Source organism: Ambystoma mexicanum, chromosome 11 (genome assembly GCF_040938575.1).
Source record: "Ambystoma mexicanum isolate Mex_15411 chromosome 11, UKY_AmexF1_1, whole genome shotgun sequence".
Classification (NCBI taxonomy): domain Eukaryota; kingdom Metazoa; phylum Chordata; class Amphibia; order Caudata; family Ambystomatidae; genus Ambystoma; species Ambystoma mexicanum.
In genome coordinates this window covers 1,376,393,794-1,376,419,949 of record NC_090934.1, presented here as the reverse complement: position 1 = coordinate 1,376,419,949, position 26,156 = coordinate 1,376,393,794, and the positions used below count along the sequence as shown (strand labels likewise).

At 45.2% G+C, this 26,156-nt stretch overlaps 1 protein-coding gene across 2 annotated transcripts in view; it reads left to right on the top strand.

The window, feature by feature from the left end:
- The window catches only part of USP8 (ubiquitin specific peptidase 8), a 1,053,131-nt gene that overhangs the window by 530,927 nt on the left and 496,048 nt on the right, over nt 1-26,156 (top strand). For both annotated transcript variants that reach the window (XM_069624966.1, XM_069624967.1), the window contains exon 10: nt 19,310-19,524. In XM_069624966.1, the coding sequence (XP_069481067.1) occupies nt 19,310-19,524 (215 nt within the window). The remainder of the gene's footprint in view (nt 1-19,309; nt 19,525-26,156) is intronic.

The window sequence follows — 26,156 nt, the reverse complement described above, 5'->3', positions numbered from 1 at the left end:
GGAAGAGAGAGTTGAAGGTATTGTGACCCCAGGCCCCAGAAAGCCTTGTGGACCATTCAGAGGGTGTTGAACTTAATCCTCACCGCCACTGCGAGCGAGTGCAGAGATTTCAGTCCTGCACAGATGCAATCCCTGGGCTTGAGGCCAAGGACATATCTCCCAGTCATGGTTTGGATGAGTTGCAGAGGGCTGAGAGTAGAGGCAATCAGATTTAGAAAGAGGCCGTTGCAGTAGTCCAGCCTAAAGAGAACCAGAGCTCTGGAGACAGTAAGCTTCTGGGGGAAGGAAAGAAAAGGAAGAATACCTCTGTGGAGGTGCTGCTGGTTGTGTGACTTGATGAGATGTGGGGAGAGAAGGAGAGTGTGGATTTGAAGATGACCCCAAGGTTTTTAGCATCACCGGTGGGAGCAGGAAGAGGGCCAAGAGAGGCAGGCCAGAGAGTGACATGAAAGGGGGGGGAAGCAGGAGTCCGATTAGGATAATTCAGTCTTACTGGCATTGAGGCAGAGATCATTGGCGGCATACCACTTCTGGATAGCAGACAGACGGTCAGAGATGAGAGAAGAAGAGGTGGCAGAAGGGAGCCTGAAAATGAGTTGAGTGTCTTCCGCATAGCACTGAAAGTTGGGGCAGAGAGCGGCAATGTGGTGAACAAGAAGTGCCAGGTATTGGTTGAACAGCCAGGGAGAGAGGTTGGACCCCTAGGGAACACCACAGGTAGAGATAAAGATAGAGGAGAGGAAGGACCCAAGTTGGCCCTGGGAGGGACGATCGGAGAGGAAAGAAGTCAGCCAAGCCAGGGCCTGATCAGTGATGCCCAGGTTGTCACGGAGACGGTTGAGCAGGATGGCATGATTGACCGTGTCAAAGGCAGAAAAGAGATTGAGTAATATGAGGACACAGGGGGTATTGGAATCAAGGTTGGAGAGCAGGTTTTCACGGATGTTCAGGAGAGCAGTTTCCTTGCTTCTCGCAGCTCTGAAGCCAGACAGATGGTTGTAGAGACAACCAACAGATTCAGTGTGAAAACTGGGAGATGGCCAGCTGTTCCAGGAGTTTGCCCAGGAAAGGAGTGATGGAGATTGGGCAATAGTTAGCCAGGCAGGAAGGGTCGGTAGAGGGTTTCTTAAGAAGAGGGTGCACAGGGGAGTGCTTCAGGGGGGGAAGGGAAGACTCCAGTGGTGAAGGAGTGGTTGCAGAAGTCGGTCAGAGCAGGAGCCATGGTGTCAATGTGGTCTGTGATGGTTTTGGAGGAGCAGGGGTGAACCTGTTTTGACGAGGCTTTCATAGATCAGACTTGTCTAGAAACCTTGTCTGGGGAGAACAGGGGAAAGGCAGAGAAGGAGGGAGAGGGAGGTTGCCAAAGAGGGGCCAGAGGAAGAGCAGGAAGTAGAGGGGGTAGTGGGGAGGGGGAGAGGAAGAGAGGGAGGACAGGATATCCTGAGGTTTAGAGATGAAATACGAAGCCAGGACTGTGCAGAGATCCTGGAAGGGGACATGAGAGGTAGAGCCTGCAGCAGGATTGGCCAGCTCCTTGCAGATTTGAAAGAGTTTGGCCGAGTTGTTAGATGCCGCAGATACGCATGCTTGGATGTGGGCTCTCTTTTTGGTGCGGACAGAGAGCCGATATTGCCTTTGGAGCAGGCCGCAGGCCAGTTTGTTAGAGGGTTTACCAGAAGGACGCCATTTCCTCTCAGCCACCCTGCACTTGCGTTTAAGGGTGACAAGGTCTGAGTCGTACCAATAGTTGCACTTGGCTTTGGGCTTCAAGCAGATCCTCATGACCGGGGCAAGAACATCGAGACTATCAGATGTAGCAGAGTGGACTATGGAAAGGACTATGTCAGGGTGTGAGTCAGCTAAGGTGGGGGGGGGACAGAAAGTGGCGGCAAGCCTCAAATGGCACACGCTTCATGGGTCGGATAACCGAGAAGGTAGGTGGCAGTTCTGGAGTTGGCTTAGCCTGAGGGGTAGAGAAGGTGTGCTGGGAGGAAAGGAGGAAATGTGTATCCTTCCCTCCCCTTCCCCGCCCCCGTGAAAAATGCAGTCATTGGCACTTCTCTTTAACTGAGACACGCTTAAATAAGAAGGGCCACACTTCAGGGACCCCTCTCCAAGCATAAAAATCTAATGAAACATATTTGTAACCTAATGGCAGAAACACCCCAGAACCTAATAAATTATTACCAGTATCCAGGCCCACATGGCTGGGTGAATGGTCTAGGCCCACCAATACTTGTTGCAACTCTTGAATCTGTCTTACCCGGATTAATAGACCAAGCAATTCTTTCATAAGTGGGAGACATTTAAATACAAATGAAGACGCTACTTTGACATTTAACTTTTCCTTGGGGACCTGGCTTTCAAGGTGTGTTGTAATGCTTGTACTTCCTGGTGCCTTGGGCTCGACCTCACTGCGGCGAGCAGTGCACAGTTTTATGCATAGGGACCCTGAGTTTTCGAGTTTTGTCTCTATTCCTTGCGCGCCAGCTTGGAGGCTCTCCAGGACTCCCCTGTCCTCCTCTTTTGAAGTGACGCTGTAGCCCTCACCCTCACGTTCGAAACTAAATGAAAAAGGAAACCCCCATTGGTAGCGAATTTCCTGGTCCTGTAGCCAGGTCGTCAGCGGGCGGCAGTTTCTCCGTTTGTTAAGTGTGGTAGCTGACCGGTCTTGAAAAATTCTAACACTTGATCCTTTAAAGTCAATCAGTTATATTTCCCTCTCGCCTCTTGCAAGATTTCCTGTTTTTGTCTAAAATAAAGACATTTAGCGAAGGCCGATCCAGGGCCATTCGTTGGGCCTCGCGCCATGTGTATCCTATCAAATTCCAAGTTGGGTGCTTCCGTGGAGTCAAACAGTGATATCACTAGAGCCTTTACTAGACTCCACTTAGGCCCAATATGCGTATATTTGATCTTCGTTCCTGGTTCTCCGAGTCACCCAGTTTCAATTCAAAATCCCTCTCTCTTTGTTCAAAGTCCAGGAACCGGGCTTCAGTGTTCATTGCTGGGAGGTCACCAGACGATTGGTTGTTCTCCAAGGCCTGCATCTGGTCCTCTACTTTGACCATTCTTGTCTGCAAGTCGGTGACTTTCTCAGTCAGGATGGATTTTATTGATTGAATTTCTCCCAGGAGGAGCCGAATGTCCGCCTTGGTTGAGCTGTCGCGGTCATCACACAGTATTTCTGGCAAGTTCGGTCCCTGCTCCTCTTCCACAGCTCCTGAGTTATATTGGAACCTGCGCAACTTGAGGGCCGTGCGCGGGTCCAGGACGGGAGCACACAAAGTGGTTCGTCTTCCCTTATATGATTGATGACCTCTGTAATTTTCACACCAACAGTGCTCTTATCGAATTGCTCACTCTGCTCTTGTGACCCAACTAGGGTTTCTATTGTCAATGCACCCCTTTCGCCCCCACTGAAACACTTCACGCATCCAGGGAGTGTCACTGGCCACAATGCCTCCTGTGGGCGTGCTATGGTCTATTAAGATTTGTGCAGCCTCTTCACTGTAGTTAGTAGATTGCACCATACAGTAGTGTTGCCAGCCTTTATCTAGATTGTTCTGTGAGCTGCGGGTAACATGGTTGCGTTGGAACGTGTACGCTCACTGTGTCTACAGACCAGTGAAAACTATGCTTGTGCTTCTCATTGTCGTCTGTTATGGAGCTCTTTTCCTGTGCTCTCTGAGTTACTCAAGATCTTCACTGGCTTCTGTGTGCAGTTTTATGGGGCCAGGCATGGAGTGGTGTGTAGCTGCGCAATTGTGAACCTTTTCTTCCGGCTCAATATTGCAGCATCCGTGTCCTCCCCTCTTTCTTTAAATGTGTTCCTTCATGTGCGCTTTCCGCTCTCCCTGTGAGGGTGGAAGGATTGTTTATTGACGCCAGGTGCCGGGCGTAAGCTAATGCATGTTTTGCTTACCGAATGCAGGGTCCGTCCCTCATTTTCTCTCCCGCTTTTGCCGACGAGCATATGCATGCTTTTGAAGGCAGCCCTGCTCTCTCCCAATGCCGGATGGCTGGGGGCTCTTGAGCTGCTGTCGCAATAGAGGGTCCTCTTCTCCCGCTGGGCTTCAGCGGGTCGGAAGTCTCTGCAATGTTTAAGCCGCATCCGCCATGTTTTTTGCTTCCTGTTTCGGGATCCTTGTGGCGCTCTAAATCAGATCACCTTCACAGTGAATAAGGGCACGTTTTCTCCCACCGTTCAACCACAATGTGCTCCACCGGATCAGGGTTCAGCATATGTATTTGAACTGCTATAAAATTCGACAGTTATAGGACGCTCTGACATTTTTCGCTGCTTGGAGAGGGCGACGATGGCTCAAGCAGCCATCAGGTCGCAACCCCTGGTGGTCTCCGTTGGTTTGAGTTTTTGTATCCAGACTTACAGGTGAGAAAGAAGAGCTTGACGGTAGAAGACTAGAAGAGCCCCCAACTATGACTTGGGTATGGGACGTTAATTATGTTTGAGTCTAGACTCAGACAAATGGAATTTACTTTGTCATAGAAGAAAATGTTGAACTCATTTACCAAAGTGCAGGAAGGACACAACCGGAATGGTGATGTTAGGTTCTTAATAATGGCAAAAAGATCCTTAGATAGATTTTTTTGACGAGTCGATTTGTTTTTGAAGGAACTGTGATTTTGCCAGTACAATTCCCTGTTCATAGGCCGCTAATGCCAGTCTGGCATTTTGGCAGGCAGAAATATCTTTAGTTTTCCACAAGATTTTTGCTTTCCTTGCTATTTTTGCTTTAGCTCTTTTAGAGAGTCTGAAAACCAGGGATTGTTTTTATTTTTACTTTGCTTTTTTACCTTCAAAGGTGCCCTTTTATCACAACAATTCTTCAAATATGTCCAGTTTATTTGATAGTATTTTTCACAGTTGTTATCCGTAGAAAAGGGTATTAATTCTGCAGTTAACTGAGATCCTGTCAGTGTCAAGATCCTTTTTACTACGATGACGAATGGCTTTAATAAAGGTGGCTTTAGACCAAACCACATAATCATTGGTAATAAAAAATACCACAGCCAAGAGGAGCAACGCTTCGCCACAAACAAACAAGGGGCGCTGCTATGGGTCCCTGTTGAAATAAGCTCAAACAGTCCAGAGTTGTTCTCCTAATGCGCTTTCATGCCTCAGCAATCTTCAGGAAGCTGATTGGATGCAGGGTTGAATCCCTCTGGTATGTGCCAGGCAGTGGCAGCAGGAAATTCTGGTAACTGTAGTGTACAGCCAGCCAGGATCCAACTCTCCCCCATTTTCAATGCTAGCCCTCAGGCCTCCAGATAAGGTGGGTACTAGGCCTTTTTAGGCATGAAAATCTTGTAAATACGACAGCGTTTTTATTTTCCTGGGTACATTTACACACAGATTTAGAGCAGAGGGCAGTGCAAAGGTCAGGTTACTTGACAAAAACCAGAAGGCTTCTTTTGATGTTGATCTACATGGATGTAATTGCAAGCCACCTCTGAAACGGAATGCATTTCTCTGAAGCCTTTCAAGAAAATAAACTGCACACTGTGATAAAAGGAATGGTTTCTTTCCATTCAGCTTCAGAAGCACTGTCCATGTTTAGAATTTTAGGATTGTATGACTAATAAGATGGAAAACTAAGTTGCAATTGAGAATTCATATTTTGTAACAAGTTATGCTTTTTTTCCAGTGAAACCAAACCAGTGTTGTACAATTGTATGTTTCAAAGTTCTGGTGCTGTGTGCATAATCATGCGGAGGCAGATCATTTTTACACTTACAATTTAATTTACACTCTGATTATAAAAACAGTGTGTAAAATTATGACTATGCACAGTCTAGTTTACATCTATTCAACCTTTCAGTCAGTCAATGGGGTACATTACTATAAATGGTCAGTGGCAGCAGAGTCTTTGCTCAAGGGTGAGTGATTGTCATTACACTGATCACAGGTGTTCTAGCCTCTCAAATCTTCAGGACTACAATTAAAACATCCAAAACCTGACTCTCAAGGAAGTACAAGCGCTGTTCAAAAACAAACAAATGAGTTACATTGGTAATTGAAATAGAAACTCAGCAAAACCTGTCCCTGTGATAATCCAGATAGGTATTTAACTTTATGTAGCGCCTCATGAATGGCTCGTCATACATCTAGTTACTGTGATTAATATACCTCAGTTGATATTCAGTTAACCAACCTCTAAAGGATGTTAGCCAATAAGATAGCTCAGCCAGTTGAGCACTCGTTGCTGCAATCTGTGTGTGATCTGTGGGTTGCGGGTTTGAATCCCGTTAGGTCCAACTCAGCCTTTCATTCTTTCGAGGTCAATAAAGGAGTACCAACTTTGGTTTGGTGGTAATTGTGATAAATATGTTCTATGCCCAGCGCTTTGCCAAAAGAGCTATATAAATAACCATTTGACCACTTGATTAAATATAGAATTTAACATGGAGTCCTTGCCTCTCTGCACTGTTGTATCATAACACTGGCATACCATTAGGTAGTAATAGCTCCAGGAAATTAGGACTTTCATCAAACATCAAAAGACAATTCTTCTATTGAATCTCCAAACACACAATACAATTCATGTCTGCTTTACTATATAATTGGCTAGGTTTTTGTGATTTCAGCATTTAAATATATACAGGAGAGATCAAATAGCCAGAAATAATGAAAGGTGTATTCTGTCACAGTGCAGAAAGCTGCCGCATAGTAATGATTTGCACACAGTTTTTGCACATGTCGGCTGGATGTCGCATACATTTTACTCTCTTGCAAAGGAGAAAAGTCATTTTTACTCTCTTAAAATCGCATTTACTCTCAAAGTTTAAAAATAGAGAGTCAAATACTCCCACCTCCAAAATCTTATCTGAAGCACTGGTAGCCCTCGATGGGGAGGGAGTTACCATCAGTAAGGCACTCCAAACTTAGGCAGGAGTAACCCAGGTGCAATAATGTAACTCTTTATTCACAGTTTTGGCTTCTTTGCCTGGTGTATTCTCCTTCCAGGACTTCCTCATGTGATTCACTTTACACACTTGCCAACTTGACTTTGCCTGGTATACTCTCCCACCAAGGCTTTCTCATGTGCTTCACTTGACACAGTTGTATACTTGTATATATCTTGCATTCATTCCGTTATTCCCCCTGGGTTTCATATTCCCTTTTATGCGCTTCATTTACTCGTATTTGTCCTTGATAAGGTGGCCGAAGCGCTGCAGTGTCTCAGCTACCCTCCTGAGCACTTACTATTTGTGCAACTTCCTCCTGGTTCTCGTGCTCCCTTACAGGACTGTCAGTAGTCCTCTCAGCTTGGCGGCTCCCTGCTCTGGTTTTCTTTTTTGCTGGTAATGATCATCCCTGTTCGCTCTCACTTTGGGTGTGCAGTAATAAAATCGTGGCAAAAATGCAGTGGTTTGACCCGGTAAAGGTGTACCCATTATACCATTTAATGGGAGCGGGGGTTGCAGGGGTGTCCCCTGCACCCTTTACATGGTACAGTGGATCCAGGAGTGTCCCTTGCACCCATTACATGGATTGTGGCGGCAAAACTACAGCCTTTTTGCCGTGATTTTAACACATGGAACCTCACTTGGTTTGTTTCTCGCCACCAACCTAGAGCTTTCGGCATCACGTCTTCAGACAACACTTTCCGGTCTATGCTGCCGCTGCTCTGGCCAACGCCATTCCTTTGTCCACACGGCTCTCTAAGTTCCCAGCCGCAGCCAGGAAGGAACATCGTCCACACGCCTCCTTCCTCTTTACTGTCAGCTGGTGGGGATTTAAATCTCCCGGCATGTTCGAACAATTTCCAACAACTAGACCATAGTGGTTTTTTTGCAGACTTCGTCGTCATCACTACTCCGTCCCTCTTTTTTGTCTCAGTGGCCAACATACAATTGGGAGTAATCACTACTGCTCCCTGCTTCTTCCTCATCTCAGTGGTACCTTACTTCTTGGAACATATTGGGGATTTCCTGAAGTTGGTCGGGGAAGTGGTTGGGGAAGAGTGTCACAGTAGGCCATCAGAGCCTCCGGAAGGGAAAGAACATCCCTGAAAGGGTATGGCTTGGGGATGCACCTTCTCCAGTGATGTTGTCCTCCCCTGAGGGTCACCTCCCCCCATGCGATCCTCCCTCATGTAGCCACTCCAGGTTCCAGATCAGGTAGCGGCTTCTGTGCCTTGGCCCCATGGTAAGAGGATCCCACAGCGAAAGGAGTGATGACATCAGATTAATCACAATCGTCTCGTCAAGCACGATTCTGGCTGCAAACCAGTGGGCATCTGTGCTGGTCTTCAGAGACTTCATCCCGATCGTATAAGTCCCCTCAGCTCTGTCATAGACCGAGAGAAGGAAGAAAGTCTGCCGGGTGACAACTGTCGTTGCCACAAAGCCTGTGTTTTTTTTTTTTTTTTCAAAATATTTATTTTAAACAAACAGGATAAAATGATACAAAGCTTAATCAATCACGACATATGGTACAGAAGCAATACAGTTGGTTGCAGCCTTCACAACCAAATGCTGCGAAGATCTGCTGGGCAATCCTGTGACCAAGTCTGACCGCCTGCTCCCGACAAAAGTTCCTCCTCCAGCTACCAAGGACAGAGACTCGAACCAGAGCTGCTGTCATTTTACGTTGGGGACTCACCGGTGACAACGTTGCTCTTTATAAAAGGTACTGTCTCACTCCTGGGTACTTAGCTGGGCAGTTGTTGTGTTGCTGTACGCTCCTCCTGAGCTTAGTCACATTGGGGTGGACAACCCAACCTTGTTCTCCCAGGCCTTAGGACATTTGTTCTTCAGGCTGAAATCCTTCAGGTGGCCTACTCAGTCCAGCTGAATGCTTTGAATCCAAGTTAGTTACTAACTTGCTACGGAAAGCATCATCTGTGAATTTGACAACTTTGACGATGCCTGCCTTCCTTTGTTCTGCTGTCCACTGGCCACCGGTTCCCCTGTGCACCCATCTGACTTTTGAAAGACTCAGTCCCCAGATAGGGTTGGACTTCTAAAGTTTAGGTCTACACAAAGTTATGTAAATTAATCAGTATTGCTATTTGGTAAATGTTGGTGGTTGAATGATTTGCTAACCCTAAGCTTATCCTGATACTTATCTCTTTCTCATCTAAAGGTCTATGATTGAACTGATAATTGCTACAGCAAATGTCCTACTGTATACATGTGTGAAACTTTCCTTACTTAACTTAATGGCTTTTTAAGTTTAACATTGCCCTAGCATATATAATAAATAATGCTATTTTTATATAACTACAGTGTAGAAGTGTTTCTGTAACTATAAGTGTACTCAAAGGTCTTTGTACTCAACTACAGCCCTCCTCCCTCCAAGGCTAAGCCTGGCTGTTCGACCATAGCTACCAAACCTTTTGGGTAGTTCAGGCCAAGCCTAACAGTTGGAGCCCTGTACATCTAAGAGTGAGTCTTCTACAGTTCTAGCACAGCTGGACCTTTAGTAAAAGTCTCTAACAATAATGTAAGCTGGTAATGATCCGCTAGTTAGGCATAACGTGGGCTGGTAATGATGTGCCAGCCAGGCGTAATTTAGGCTGGTAATGATGTGCCTACCCAGTTTAAATATTGATCCATAAAGACAGAGTATTTTTGAATTCATTATTTTTGGCACCTCATACTGGCATTTATAATTTGATTTGATATACATGGTCATGCTGAGGGGGACAGCGGAGCCTAATACCCGGTGAGAATAGTGCTTGTCTGCCATGACTACACAATTAACCCTGCCCCCTCGCTCCCAACACTCCCCTAGGTTCCTAGCCCTCTTGGTATGCTCATAAATGCTGACATACTTGGCTCTGTGTACTGGTAATATAGATGTTTGCATGTGTGTTTAGTTTTGCTCTCGATTTGTCAGATTGTGGAATACCATTTAGGATCACTTATCTGTTCAATGTGGAGGAGCTTGCACTATTCCAGCCCATGCGGTTCCTGTTCTATGCAAGTGTAATAAGCCCTCTTGTGACCCATGGCTTACCTGTTCAGTGTGTGGTAATCTGGTGCTGTTGAGACCTGTGATATTCCTGTTCATTTTGTGGAAAGCACGATCTCCTGAGGTCCATCACATAGCTTTTCTGTATAAGGAGGTGAGTGTGAAGACTTGAAGCCTTTCTCGTACTTGTTCTGTGTGATGAAGATTCACTTCAGAGATAAATTCCTTATCTGTTCTATGTGTGGGAATCTTCTGCCCTTGCTTTATCTTGCGCTGATTGTGTGTTCTATGCGAAGAAATGTACCCTTGCAGTTGCCCAGATTTACCCTTTCTGTTTGTGTAAGAGAAGCATACAATTCTGCTACTCAAGGTGACCGATTCTGTGTGGGCGAAGCATTAAAAATCTTACACTGCTATTGTACCTTTTATTTGCATGTAAGCAGGGCCGGTCTTAGAACAGATTGCACCCTAGGTGGGAAGCATCGTTGGCACCGCCTCCTCCCCCGACCTGTGATCTCATGCATGTGCCATGAGCTGAGCAGCGGGAGTGGGGACTAGGAGTTAACAAAATTGTCAATGCTGGGTTCTGCTGAATTTCATGAACCTCAGAAAATAGCAATAAGAGTGTCAAACCCGAACAGGCCTGGTTATGTTAGTCTGCTTTTGCTCTTTATTTTTAATAACAATGACCAGTTTGCTGCTGTGACTCAGGTCAGAGAATCGGCAATTTCAGATCTATACTAATGTCATTCGTATGACCTCAAACATTTAGCCACTCTTAAAAGGTGATGAACTGGTCTTGAACAGTGTTACTCGAACCTCCAAGAACAAGCACCAGCAACATACCCACCGATAGCTGTACAAGCCCGTCTATCTTAGCATTAAAATATATGGATTTATGCAATATGTATTGCATCAAATATTTCATGGGAAGTTAAATATATTTAGGAGGGGACACACGTAAACAATATCACTACTTCATGTGAGTGATAAAGTCTACTTTAAACATATGCAGAGAGTGTTAATGTTGGAGAGGTGGCGTTCTAAAATGATGACATTACAATGTGGACTTTACATTGGAACACACTGCAGTGCGTTACCGCGGCAGAGAAATGGCAGTTCCGAGTATTGGGGTTTGTTTCACTCATGCTCGTGAACTCTCAAAATTCTTAAATGTTTCCTTCGTGATCACTCATTTTAGCTCCCGACAGCACTATGAAACTGTAAGATCACAATGAAAAATGATGTCTACCATCCCAACATAAAAACAATCAAATTTGTATAGGGTGCAAGACAACCTTTTCTTGGAACTTGTTAAGTTTACTTTTTGCAAATTACTAGTCGAGTGCTGCTTGAATAACAGGGTCCCTTGCACATTGTGCAGTGTATAGACGAATTTCATTTCAAGGGACTTGGAGTACTGCAGGTATCAGGGGAAGTATCTACAGTGTACCCCAAGCGTAGTGCGCTTTTCCCTCCACCCCCAACCCCCAGCCTTGCAGCTCTGCGCTTTTTCACATTCTCCATTATGGTAAAGAACATTGTCCCGAGCTTGGGAGAGAAATGGACTATGCAGAAGGAGCTGCCTCCCCAGGGTGTGTTTAGCTGCTGGTGTATCAAATGCAGAAATGGGTGGCATCCAGAGCCCCCATGCTCTGAAACATCTTTTGCACACTGGTTGGTCACACAACAGAAAGTGTGAGCAGGTGATTCCCCAACACTTAGAGACCTGGCTTTCATTAATGTGGCGTTAGCTAGTCATGGCCATTTCCCAGCGTTTGTGTTAAAGGAGATCGGAAGCCGTACCGTGCAGGGTATTTTAAAGGCCATGAATTGATGCTACAGCATGTCGCCCCCAATGGAACAAAGAAAGTGAAGCATGCATCCTGCAAGTCTGGGTATTTGCATTATACGGAAGACGGGCCATCTGTCCATGGAGACGGTTTCTACTGTAGTTGCTGAGTCGCTTTCCCAAGCCAGCTGCTGTGCAGACTTTGCTCAGCTTTTGGTCCAGCGCCTGCATCCATCCTTCACACCGTTCGTGTAGGTGTTTGTTTATCTCGTTAGACTACCGTGATTGCTATTCCAAACAAAAGAAGCACAACGACGAAGAAGAGTATAAGACAAGTCTGAGCGAACAGTGAAATGTATGAAACTCTTGCACTAAAATAAAGTCAGCAGTGCATGCCCAGGAAAGAGGGAACGACAAACAATATGATCAGGAGCAGGAACTAGGGGGGCATAGTAACCCCCAAACCGACCCAAGCGTGGTACCGGCCCCCAGGGCCTCGCCCTCGAAGTGATTTTGGCCCGGCCAAACGACTGATCAATCCAACCCCGCTGGAACATGCAACTGTCTAAAATCTGCCGATGGTGACACTCTGCCAAGGTCTTCCAAGAACCGGCCTTTTGATCTCCTGAGGAGAGTCCACCACCAGTGCTCGCTTCCTTTTTCATGACTACTTGAACCTTGACAAGGGTCTAGTTTTGTGGCCTCCAGAGGCTGTTCTTGGATGGCCCAGTCATCTCTGCAATACCATTTTAAAATAAATAAAACACCTATGCAGCTATAGGCCTTACCTGCGAGGACGGGAGCAGGAGGAAAGAAGTGTGCTTGCCTCGGCAGGATGGAGTTACTGTCGGGTTTTCTGAAACAAGACCAATCAGTGAGGGCAGGATGCAGCAACTGTTTGTATTTGCTGATTCTGCTGCTGCTTGGCAGTGTGTGCTTGTGATGGGAACAACTTCAGGATTTAGTGACCCACTCGCTCCTCTTTTCTGTACTGGCCGGGCCCGACAACACCAGCCTGCCCCAATCGATCCACACTTCAGTGTCAGTGCGCGCCCATGGGTCTGGCCGGCGCCAGCAGCGCCAGCGCCACCCTGGGCTGGGGGAAGGTGATAAAGCAACAAATGTTGCTATATTTATTTGCCAATTGCCCTGCCCTGCCTTGCCTGTGGGCCGAGGCCAGGCCCGTTTCTTGGCCCGGAGGAGGCAGGCAACTGCCCGTGGGGCAATAGCCCCGGGGGACGCAGTTGCCCCTGTCCCTGGAGTCTCTGGAGGGGATGGAATTCCCCAGTTTGTGGGGTGGCGCATTGACATGGGGAAAGTTCTGCAGGTCAGGTGCTGGCGCTGCCCCTTCCGACTGTATTGTCACGTAGTGCAACAGTACTACGTGACATTACAGTAGTCAGAGGCTCCCTCTGACCACTTCGTGCCACTTGTGGTGGGGGGCATAAGCACACCAATAAAAACACTTTAGGTCCCCCTGCAGCTAAGACCAGCCCCTTCCATCACAATGCCGGCAGGAAACTGCTAATGGTGGCCCATTAGTCACTAAATGGTTTTGTGCTGGCATTGAGATGGGAGGGAAGGTGCTGTGGGCTGTGGGTAGTGGGCCTGCCTTGCAGGGACGCACCATGGGCCCCGACATGGTACAAACAGAGACCCGTTTGGGCCCATGGTGCGCCCCTGCAAGCCCTTAAAATGGCCAAAATAATAGTTTAAAGCAGCGCCATTTCTTTCATGCCGCTTCTTTTCCAAACTATATATCAAATACACTTCAAACCACTTCCATGGCACTAGTGATGAGTTACTTCACTATGCGGATAATAGTTTTGACCAGTGTTGCTGAGTAAATATTCTTTAAGCTACGAACCGGTTTATTTATGCCATGCTTGTCGGATATCTGTATGCGACACACATTGCATAAATAAATAAATATGCAGGTACCTGACAAACTTTGCATGAATAAATAAATAATCCGGGTCCATGTATCTTTATAACAAGTCAACAGACAGACTTTACTGTATCAAAGCATACACTTGATTCCCATTCAAAGAATGTTTAAGTGATTTTTTATTGGGTTCAGGTGTCTCCTTGTCATTGCCCTTTTGGCTTAGGTTGCCTCCAAACCCCCTTCAGCATCTTGTGTTCTTTGTTGGTTGTATATACTGCATACTGTGCCATATTCATGGTCTATTGGTTAGTGTGTCCAGTCCTCATTATCTGCAGCCTAAGTGGGACTGGGGCATAAAATTACCTTGCGCACCAGTAAAAAAGTGGCCCACTGTTGCAAATGGCAATTCATTCCTTGTGTGACAGACTGTTTGACTTTGGGTAGGAGTTCCTTAACAATGTCGTTTGGGAATGGCGCGCAGGGTGCAGTGGGAGCGGTGCGCGGAGTGCGACAGGAGTGGAGCGTGGGGTGCAGTGGGAGTGGCGCATGGGATAGGGTGTGGGGGGGTGCAGCGCATTCCTAGTGTTTCGCCCTGGGCACTACATGGACTAGAAACTGCCCTGGCCGAGGCCACAGCCTGCAGCAGTAGAAGACGTGTAACACGTTAGTTTCCTAACATTATAAAAATGAACACGCACATTCATTTTCATAGTGTTAGGAAACTAACGTGTTACCCGTGTATTCTAGCACTGTGGACTGCTGGTGCGGTGCCCCCTAAGGCTGACTGACCCTGCATGTAAGGGACGTTCACAGAGTTAGAGCTCATATGTTCAATTTGTGATATGGTGGTTGTGCTAGCACACCCTGTGCTTTATCTGTTAGTTTTGAGAAAGTCGCTCTTCTGCCACGTTGCAACCCGCTGCACATGATGATGATTTCAATTCAGTTGTAACTTTTTGCATGCTTTGGCTGAATGTCACATGTTGTTTACTCTGTTGCGAATGAGGAAATCAATTTTTTACTTCCTTGAAATTGCATTTACTTTCAAAGTATAAAAACAGGGAGTAAAATACTTCCACCTCAAAATGTTAACTGGAGCACTGCCTATGGCCAAAGACTCTCCCCCAGCCCCACCTGGACCACCAGCTGATGATTTTCTAGGGGACCAGGAAGCATTATCTGATGACATGGATGAGGTCCCGATGTCGACAAAGGCTTTCCATGATAGGGTACAAGGCTTCATGGGATACTTGGCAATTCTGGTTCCCGACAGACTAACGGGTGCTCTTTTGTCCTTTTACTGAACGCAGCATATTGGTCAGGCATTAATTCGCAACATGATGTGTTTGGGTGGGGCGGTTAATATTGAGCAAAATCCAACTTCTTTTCCTCGCATGGCAAAAAAGGTGGACCGCTGGTACTAGTTCCTGCCTTCTGAAACGCTCCGTATAACGGGGCATCCTGCTCAGCACACCTCGCCATAGTGTTAAATTTCAAGCATCATTTTCAACCTCTCATGGACCTTTGGGGTGCAATGACTGTATGTTTTACAACACTGTAAAGTGATTTTATCAAAATGAGCCTGAGTTTCCGGCAGGCGTATGTTGAACTAGTAATGGTGGCTGCCAATCTAAAGTTCTGGAGGGAACTTTAACATTATGATGCCCTTCTCCCTCCTGAACATCAAAGGCATTTCTGTTCTGAGTTGACTGAGGGTGCCAGGTGTCTGAGAATCTAATGAAGGCTACTTACCACCAATTAGATACTGCTGCGCAAGGCATGACAATAGGAGCAGCTCTGGGCACACAGGCGTGAAGCTACACAATTCTCACCAGATATTCAGAAGTGCATCCTTGATTTGCCGTTTTAATGGGGTTCAGCTCTCCAGCCCGGACTTGTATAGAAAAAACAGTGCCTCAAAGAAAAAGTCCCTTACTTGACTCACGAAAGCTCCAGCAAAGCAGAGTACCTCACGTCCACATAGACAATCCTTTTGCTCCCTAAAATTGAGGCAGATTTAGGAGGTACCTATTAGCGCAATTGGCTCAACAGATTGTGAAGTGCTCTGCATAAAAAGCGGCCATGTCCGCCAAATTTTCTTTTTCTTCCAGCCTTCCTCCTCTTCATATCCTAAACCGCTTAAATGACATCATGATTTAGTAGGATTAGTTTTCATATGCAGAAATGGAAAGAGATAATCAACCACACTTGGGACCTATTGGTAGTGGGCAGATGCTTTAGTCTTCTCCTTCCTCCCATTCTCCTTTTTCCACCCTGCCTTTCTCAGAAGGGCACAGTACCTTTCATTCAGGTGCTGGAGATGTTTAGGCTCATGGAAACAATCAATAGTGTCCCAATTTCAAAGAGGCGGTTGGATTTCTACTCGCAAGTTCTTTACAGTTCCAAAGAACAACCAGGTAGGCCTGCTTTTTGTTTGTTGACATCTCCACTGTCAACATTTTCTTACCTCAACAAAAGTTCAAGATGATAAAGCCTGATCGAATACAAACTTCTCTTCAGCTGGTTGACTGGCTGGTAGCTGTGGACCTGCAATTCGAGTATTTGCTGTATCCGATTTAGGCTCCTCACCAATATTACCTCTGTTTCTCAGTTGCAGAGGGGCACTTTCAGTTGAAGGACCCAAGAACTTATTCCAAGCTGATGGCCATAGTGGCCCCATCCCTTCAGCTGAGGTGGTATGCATCTGTATCCATATGTGGACGATTGGTTAGTTAGGGCAGCATAACCAGAAATCTGAAGTTCTGTTAGACCTCATGATTTCACTTGGTGTGTACCAGTCAGTGTCAAGAAGGTCCACACTGATTCCTACACTGAAGCTGAATAGAATTCCTTTGGGATTGGGCTTTTGGCAGAGATATTACAAAGGAAGACAGTCAAGTATGTCCTGGAAAGAGTAGGATTCTTCTTGTCCTACTGTCGGGCATCAGCCTGGTGGTTTTACTGTCTTCTGCCACTCATAGCTTCCTATGTTCTAGAAGTGCCCATGTCTAGGATTCAAATGCGCCACACTTTAATTAATTTGGCGGTGCTTACCAAATTGCCACAGAAAAAATGTCCCTCATTGAGAAAGTCTTGTTTTGATTTCAGATCAAAGACTTTGGTGGATTTGGTTCCTACGATAGAAAAAGCAGCAAGCTGGACAGATCCCCCAGTTTGCAGACACAAAGGCAGCAGCACTCCTCTCTTAACGGGATCTTCCTTTCATCCATACCTGGCTTTTCAGACCCTAAAAGCAATGAAGTGGTCACCTAGATCCATCCATCCCTTATAGAGGGGCGAAATTCCTCAACTCTGGAATCCCATTTGAGAGGATTCTTGGGTCCTCTCTGTTGTATCTCAGGGGGTGTTTACTGATCCCTCCAGTTCCCACTTCTCTTATACAGGCCGACTGTTGCCCATTTTCTGGAAATGTTCAATATTCTTCTGATTCAGGAAATTGAGGAAGTCCCCCTTGCCATGCCCCACCCTCTGGAAAGAGTAAGCTAGTTTTAGTCTCACCTTTTTTGACAATCCTAAAAAAGAACCAGGCGTAACAGTCTTGTATCTTTCTTTTCTGAATTTCTGTCTCCCCTTAGAAAAATTCAAGATGGTTACTCCAGAACAAATTCAAAATGACCTCTACCGGGCAGATTGGTTGCACACTGCGGATCTGAAAGTCACCTGCACGTTCCCATCACACCTGCACAAAAGGCATTTTTGATATTTTCACTATAGCTTCTCTAGCTTGTGCAGACTTGACATGTTTGCGTGGCATTTGGTAAAGAGCTGGCTTCACCTGATCGCTTCGATCCTTCAATACCAAAGGGACGTTCAAGACTTTACTGCCAGTATGTCTACTATAATAGTGGTCAAAGCCCTTTCGCAAAGATGAACCCTCTGAATGCAGGCTAGGTTTTGCAGACTGTACCTCCCTGGATCAGCAGCCGAAACCCTTCTGGCAGGTCCACTTTCCAGTGTATGAAAAACCTCTACACCCAGGATAGGAACATTCATTACACAATGCTGTTGAGACACAGAGGCAACAGGTACCTCCCCCTTTATGTACTGTGGGGAATAGCCAGTGACCTGCAAGTGATACCTTCTCCTCTCAATGTCAGACTGAATGGTAAAGGTATACGGGTAGGGCCAGCTTGAATCATGGAATGAGATCTGGATTCACCCGGACCCAGCAAGGAACCACAAGCAACCACTTGACTCGCCACGCTCCGTGCCCGAAATGACTTTTTGAAGCTGCTGCCACAAGTCCAGGTCAGAGCTCCGCTGCCAGCCAGTAAACAGGGTATAAAGATTTGCACAAGCAACCACTTGACTTGCCACTTTCTGCAACACATTCCGTTTCTTGCCTGTCAAGATGCCAGGTGCACGCATCTTGTCCGCATGGAGTTCGAGTGGATGAAGTCTGCCTTTACCCAGAGGGCCTGCGCGATGAGAACTAGAGTTCAAGTAAGGAGTGGGCCTCACTATGTGACAAGATGATGTGCTGGTAAAAGCAAAAAAAGAAAGTGACGCCTTGCAAACACTAGGCCAAATTTTGGGCAAACCGTACCAGCAAAGAGAGTCGCCTACAGGCTGAGTTACTTTATCAGACTAGGTTATACATTCAGTCTCACTCCGTACTGTTAACCATTTTTGGGGGATGGGGGGAGGAGGGTCACAGTGTGGTAGGAAAAAGTTTCTTTTTGCTGCTTTCCTCCCTTCTGTGGGACCCGCTTTCTTTTTGCTTGTTGACTCCTGGCCTGACTTTTTGGAGTTACGCAAAGCCTCCCATCAGTTCATAAGACTATCAGTACTGAGACTATGTTTCGCTTAGTGAATTTCTTGTATTGTTACAATTGCAAACCTCGCCCTAAATTGAAGTGCGCTTAGGGTATTTTTATCCTGATAACCTTTTCTACAATTGCAATGTGCCTAGGATAGGCTGGTGGCAGTGGATATTTTTGTACTCTGTTTTGTACATTTACTTGTACACCTTTGCATGTACCACACATTGCTACTAAGGGTGGCTAGCACCCTAAGAGCAGTGCCATAAGGATGTTGCCTGTCCTTTGGCCAGATTGTTCTTTGGGCTTCTTCCCGCCCTCTGTGGTCCGGAATTGCCATATATGTCAAGCTGTTTCCCTGGGAAAGCTGCTGCTTTCATGGGCAAAGCGGCGGTTTGTCTGTGAGCCAGGATGTGGGGGTTCAAACTGTCTGGTCCCAGTGTACATCTAGATGCCTGAATGTCTGTTGCTGGCCGACGTTCTGGTCGGTGGCTATCCATAATTGGATAGCCACTATCAGTTTAAATGTTGCAGATCCTTAACATTGGGGGATATGGGTGAGCTTCCAGTCTTAATCTTGGATGAAAGGAGGACACCTGCAGCCATTCGACGGATCATCGTTGGAGCCAAGACCCATACGAAGAAGTGCACTGAAGTCTAATTGTAAGGCCACATTGTGTCACGTTATGGATCCTTCTATTGTTCTTCTTTTATGTATTTTATTTTTACTCTTGAAGTAACACAAGTGTTCTATTTAGATCTGATTATAGCTATTACATTCTGCTAGATCAACATGCACACTGTTTTAATGAAATTCAGAGATAACATGTTTTCTATTGTTAGCGTTCAACATTTTGACATTTTAGCTGTGTGTAAAACCTATTTGCTGTGTCTTTGTATTTCAGTGGATTTTAGTTATCCGTCGTTGGATGAGCCTCCACCACCCCCTCTTCCACCCCAAGAGGAACCATGTCCCGTGGAAGTAAACGAGCCAGAACCAGTCGATGAAAGAGAAAGTCTGGCAGTTATTCCAACTCCAAGGGTGCCTTTGGTTGCAATTCCTACATCAGACAGTTTGACTGAAGTTCAGCAGAGCCATCCTGTTCAAGTCGTTCCTCAGGCATGTTTTGAACTTTCTTTCTGCTTTTGTTATCACAAAACTAATTTGAGTTAATCTTTGCATTGACTAGGTTGCAGTAGCAATAAACGTAAAGTCGAGTTTCCTGATTAACATTTTAAGTTTTACCCTGCATACCACAATGCTGTCTTTGAAAGGTGTTTATAGAGCAGTGTTCTCAAGTGTGCTGGTAAGTCATGAATGAATTGAGGATCCCTTTGTTCTTTGTAGGAAAGCCAGAGGGTTCCATTAAGGGAAACAAAATCTTTAAATCAGAAATGGTGTTGGGCATGAGCGTACTGTGATCAATCTAGTGAGATAATCACTGAATACCCGGTATGGGACTACTCTCACATGGCCAGTTAGAAGTAGCATCAGAGAGGGAAGGTCAGCTGAAGCGGAGCAATGCTCCCATTCAGGCAAACAAAGCTGCAATGTGCCAGAGAAAGCATAGAATCAACAGAGTTGCCGGAGCTCTGGAGAAGGAAGAAGCAGCCTGCTGAAGTTACATGGCTGCTGTCAGCATCTCCGACAAGGACATGGGATGTCCGCTGCATCAGCTAACAAAGAAGCGGAGATGCCAAACAAGACCGATGCGTTGGCCTGAATCCAAAGGTGACCCTGGGGTGCCCCGAGAAGGCCATTTGATAACAAATGACAATTTTGAATACTGATCAAAGAAATTAATACAAAAGGCGAATAGGGCGTAATTCCCCTTTCATGGGAACCAAAAGGTGTAAACCTATAACCTGCATTGCCAACATCCAAGAGGCTGTAAAGAAACAGCACAGAAGAAACCACAGCGTACTTCTCCTTTTATGAGACATCAATTGGGGGAAACTTATAACCTGCATTGACAACATGCAAGAGGCTGTAAAGAAATAGCACAGAAGCAGCAAGGGCGCAATTCCTCTTTTGTGGAACACCAACTGGGCAAAACCTGCAACCCATATTGCCAAGTGACTATGAAAAGAGGTAGCCATTGTTCAACCCTCCTCACTTGAGATACTGGTGTGGAGACTCTTGGAACAAATATTGATACTAAGAACAATTGTTGTAGGAATTTTGTATCCTGTCGGGCGAATAAACCAGGAAAGAGATTGTTAGTCCTGGCAGCGGAGTAGACAGGGAAGAAGATGTTTTAAAACAATGCGTTTGTGGGAAAAAGAGTGCTAGAAAGAAAGTGCTACCACTATTATCATTTTGACAACCTGTTGCTTTACAAGAAAAAATTGATATGCTATCCTGACAAAAGTATTCAGTTGGAAGAAAAAGTGTGATATGCTAATAATTGCTTTATATCCTGAAGAGAGCCATATGCTTGGTTTATGAACTTTTGTTTTGTGAGAAAGACATTAGCCTTATCAAGAAGGATATCATGGAAGATATCAATTGCTTTGAATATTGTGGAAGACGAGTGCTTTGCTTTTATGGAACAAGTGTTTATGAAAGAGACATCTACTTTATCCAAGGGATGGTCGTATTGGGAGGAAAATAAATTTAATTTTGAACTGAATAGAACTAATGTTCCTGCTTTGAGCCAGGGTAAGGGAACAATGAGTATTCCCTAAAACTGATACGTTTGAACTTTTACACTGCAGTGTTGAATTGAAGACAGCCAAATATTCCTTGTGTTATTTTGTTGTATGTATTAGTGTACGGGTCAGAGACTTTTTCGGACCCTAGGTCATCCTTCTTTAGTTTTCTAGGTATGGACATCCTCGTTATGATAGGGAAAGTTAGGTGTTTATCTCATCCCCTTTCATTTAATAAATGTCAAACTTTGAGAAAAATATACTTTTTTTCTTTACTATGAACTGTTAGGAGAGATGTTGGACCAGAGGGTATGCCCTGTTCACAAATCATGGTACCTAATTGCCATAAGAATGTTGTTCTAGAGATTGCTCACTCTCATTTAACAGGAGGACATTTGGGAACTGCAAAAACTCGGGCACAAATTGTGAACTGATTTTACTGGCCCGGATTGTATGCCGATACTGAACTTAATCCATATTTGTGCTTTATGCAAGAAACCCAGTACTCCAATTCCTCCTTCAGTTCCCGAACAAACTTTACCAATTATAGATATGCCCTTCTCCCGGATAGGGATGGATATAGTGGGTTATGTTATGTTATTTTGCATTTATATAGCGCCTTATATACCATTGGTATGGTCTGAAGGCGCTGGTAGGTTGAACGCCCTTGGGAATCGAAGTTCAGATCAGTAGAGAGTTTAGAAAGAGTCAAAAGGTGCGTGTGAGCACCGGGTATGTGTGCAGCTCGTGCGGTATTAGTGTAACAGCTGCTTCTTAGCAGTAGGTGTGGTGGTTGAGAGATCAGGGGTATGTGTTCGTTCTGGCAGGATATATCCTGACCGGATGTGGCTGCGTTGGGCCTGAGGAGAATGTCTGGCTGGGGGGGTGTAACCAGCAGTGTTTACTTAAGAGTGATGTGCAGTAAGCGGCAGATGTTGGTATGGGAACAGTTATACCGAATGGTGTCATAGTATCTCTGTGTTCTAGCTGAGTGGTGATGTAAAGGAGAGAGTAAGCGTGGTGGTGTGAAATGATGGGTTATATGCTTTTTCAAACGTTCTCTCCATTCCAGACCATACTATACACGTCACACGATTTTTGCGCTACAGTCAATTCCATGCACTCCTATCCACTCCGTGCACCCTTGTCTGCTCCATACACTCCGGTCCGCTCACGCACTCATGCATTCCAGCCCGCCCTGCGCACCCCAGTCCTCTAGAAACCTCAAAACTAGGGAATTGATATATACTAGTGATCTTAGATTATGCAACTTGTTATCCTGAGGCTTTTTCCTTACGGAATAATACTTCCCAACAGATCTTAAAACACCTACTTCCTTTCTTCTCTAGAATTGGGTACCCTAAAGAGATTTTGACAGATCAGGGATTCACACTCACGAGTAGACTTACGGCAGAGGTTAAGGAGATTCTCCAGATTAAAACTTTACATACCTCAATTTACCATCCCCAAACTGATGGTTTGGTTGAAAGATTTAACCAAACACGGAAACACATCTTAAAATAGTTACTAGAAGCAGATGGGAAGAATTGGGATATTATATCATGGGCCCTATTTGACATTAGGAAAACGCCTCAATCTTCTAATGGAGTCCCCCCCATTCAAGCTCCTGTATGAGAGAACACCAAGAGATATACTGGATATGTTACGGGAAACCTGGGAAGAAAGAAGAGAGTGAGAGAGCTGCCCTGCGCTTTTCTCAAAATGATCAGCGATTGAAGGAACATATGGCAGCAGTTCGAGCTATATTACAAACTAATATGGCCAAATCTCAAGAACATCAGAAAGAATATTATAAGAAAGTAGTAAGAAGATCTTTCTCTGTAGGCCAAAAGGTATTAGTTTGACTTTGCTCCTCTGAAAGTAAGATCCAGGGGCCAAGGGCCTTATGAGATCATAGTGCAAACTGGACCTTTTAACTATCAAATCTCACAACCCCATAGAAAGATTAAAACTCACATCTATCATATTAACCGTCTGAAAGAGTGGAGGGAAAATCATAATTCAAGACAGTTCAAAAATTTTAACCAGTCTATTGACTGATGAAAATGACATTAACAAATTAATCTCTCCTGTTCTAGCACAAAACCAAAATCAAGATTTAATGGACCTCCTACAACAATTCCCTGATGAATTTAGTACTGAACCAGGGAGAGTTAAAGGCGTGTATCATTATATTCGCCCCTCCTCCAGGGAAGGTGGTACATCTAAAGCCTTACCGATTTCCAGAGAGTAGGAAAATAATTATTCAAGAAACTCAACTGACTACCTAGCCCATAGCAACACCGATAGACCCAAGCGGGACCACCTTAGCACAAGGTCATCATGTCCCTCTCATGGTTACAGCCCTATTAGAACTATTGTCCAAACAGACAGACAAACTACCATTCTCAACTCAACCGAGCGCAACAACAGACTAGGCACCAGAATCATCCATAAGAATAACAAGCATCTAGCTAAACTACCCAATAAGACCACCAACCAGAATAAAGTTTCTAATAATTCCAACCCACTCCTGCTAAAAGGAGCACTTTTAAACATTAGATCCTTAGTCGCCCACTCTGTAGAGACGTCCGACATCATTCTAACCAACAACTTGGACTTCCTTGCTGTGACTGAAACATGGCTGCATGACGCTGCGGGACCTTCCTTTACCTTACCCATCCCGGATAATTATGCGATCCTCAGAGTAGATAGACCTAACGCTCGAGGAGGTGATGTAGCTATCATCTTTAAATCTTCACTTGACATGAGACTAGCCACCTCTCCTACACTAAACTCATGTGAGCATCTCACAGTCAAACTGCAAACGTCCCCTAAGAGTACAATTACGATGCATCTAATATATAGGCCCCCGGGTCCACCTGGTTCATTCGAGGAAGATATTACATCCCTAGTAGCCGAAAACTCGAAACCTTCAGCTCAAACTATCATACTTGGCGACTTCAATCTTGGGTTTAACGACCCTCATGACACCTCAGCTACTTCCCTGGCTACTGCACTAGCTGAGCATGGCCTCCCACAACTCTGTTCCCAACCTACCCATTCGAAAGGCAGGACTCTCGACTGGGTAGCTGCTCTCAACTGCATCATTACCCTTAAGGACCCCACACCTCTCATCTGGACTGATCACCATTTTTTCCCATTAGATATTAATATCAGTAACCTAGTCCCTAAAAAGCCTCTTATTGCACCAGCATGCCCAACTAGGAATATGAGTAATATCACAGCTGAAGCATTAATACCCTTGGTAGTCCCCACCCTAAATGCACTACCAGCCACAGCTGACTTGAACCTGTTGGTCAACACATACAACGAATCCATGTCTAAAGCTATTGACAGCATTGCCCCATTAAAATTACGCAAAGAGAAACAGAAAGCTCGCCTGAACTCTTGGTACACCCCAGAGCTCAAACTACTTTGACAACAAAAAAGCAAACTTGACACACTGTGGAATACAGCTCCCTCTCCAGAAAATAGAACTAACCTTACTAATATCACCACTCTCTACAAAAATGAGATTATACATGCTAAAAAAGAATCCTTCAACTCCAGGATAACTCAGGCAGGCTCTAGCACGAGAGAGCTATTTAACATTTTAAAGGAATTAGAAAACCCTAATCCTCCCACAGACACCTGTACCAAGGATAAACCCTGGTGCACAGGTATCCAAAATGCCCTCGCCAACAAAATCACGGGTCTCCAAACTAAAATTGAAAACAAAAGACAACTCACCCATGGCACTACCTCCAGTCCAACTTTACCCTCGCTCATTGCCAATAACTCAGGCTTCACCTTCAAAAAGGTAACTATACCAGAAGTACAAAAGATTATAGCTTCCTTAAAACCATCAAACTGTAAGGGGGACAGTTGTCCTGCCCAGGTCATAAAAGACGCAGCCAGGGATCTTTCCCCTTTTATTACCAAACTAATAAACCTATCATTCACTAGCAATGCAGTCCCAAGCAACTTGAAACAATCCTGGGTTCTACCATTGTTAAAAAAAAAAAACACTTGACCCGTCTATACCAACCAATTATAGACCTATCACCACCGTACCGTTCCTACTAAAAATTCTTGACAGAGTAGCCTACGTACAAATTCAAGACTACCTTGAGACTAACCAAGTATTGGGAATTCGTCAATCTGGCTTTTGTCCTCAACATGGAACAGAAATGGCCCTTGTTGATCTCAAAAGCCAGATCGATGAACTCAAAGACAGAGAAAAGGCTGCCATCCTACTTCTCCTACACCTCTCCGCTGCCTTTGACTTGGTAGACCATAAAATCCTATGCAACCATCTCACATCGGCAGCACATTTCTCCCACTCTGCAGTCACATGGATCCAATCCTTCCTTGATAACGGGACCATGCGTGTCTTCTCACCATTAGCAGCAGCCGACCCGATTCCCATCTCCTGCGGTGTCCCACAAGGCTCTTGTGTTTTGCCCACGTTGTACAATATATTTACAAAGCCTTTATTCGACAAGTTGGACCATCTGGGTGTCCCTACACCAACTACGCAGATGACACCCAGACACTCCTAACTCTATCCGGTAATTACAACACGGACATCAGCCGGATCAATGAAGTCTTCTCCATCATTCAGGCATGGATGGCCACACATGGCCTCTGCCTGAATGATGACAAGACAGAACTGCTCCTCGTCGGCTCCCCTAACACTATACTGAAGTTAAGCCCCAGCTACACCAGTTTCACAATTGATGGAAACACTATCCCCATCGTAAAAAGTGTAAAAACCCTCGGCTTCTATCTAGACACCAACACCAACCTCTCCAAACAAGTCAATATGACCACCTCAGCCACTGCTTAAACAGGTAAGTTGATCAAGGCCTGTAGACACCTGCTATCCCCCAGTAGCTGCCTCACATTAGCCAGAAAACTTATACAGTCTAAACTGGACTACTGAAACGGCTTATATGTAGGCGCAAACAAATCCATAATCAAAAAATTGCAGGTCCTCCAAAATAATGCACTGCAAGCTGCTCTTAATATTCCTAGGAGAGAACATATCTCGGCCACTAGAATATCATGCAAATGGCTCTCCATCCAACAAAAAAT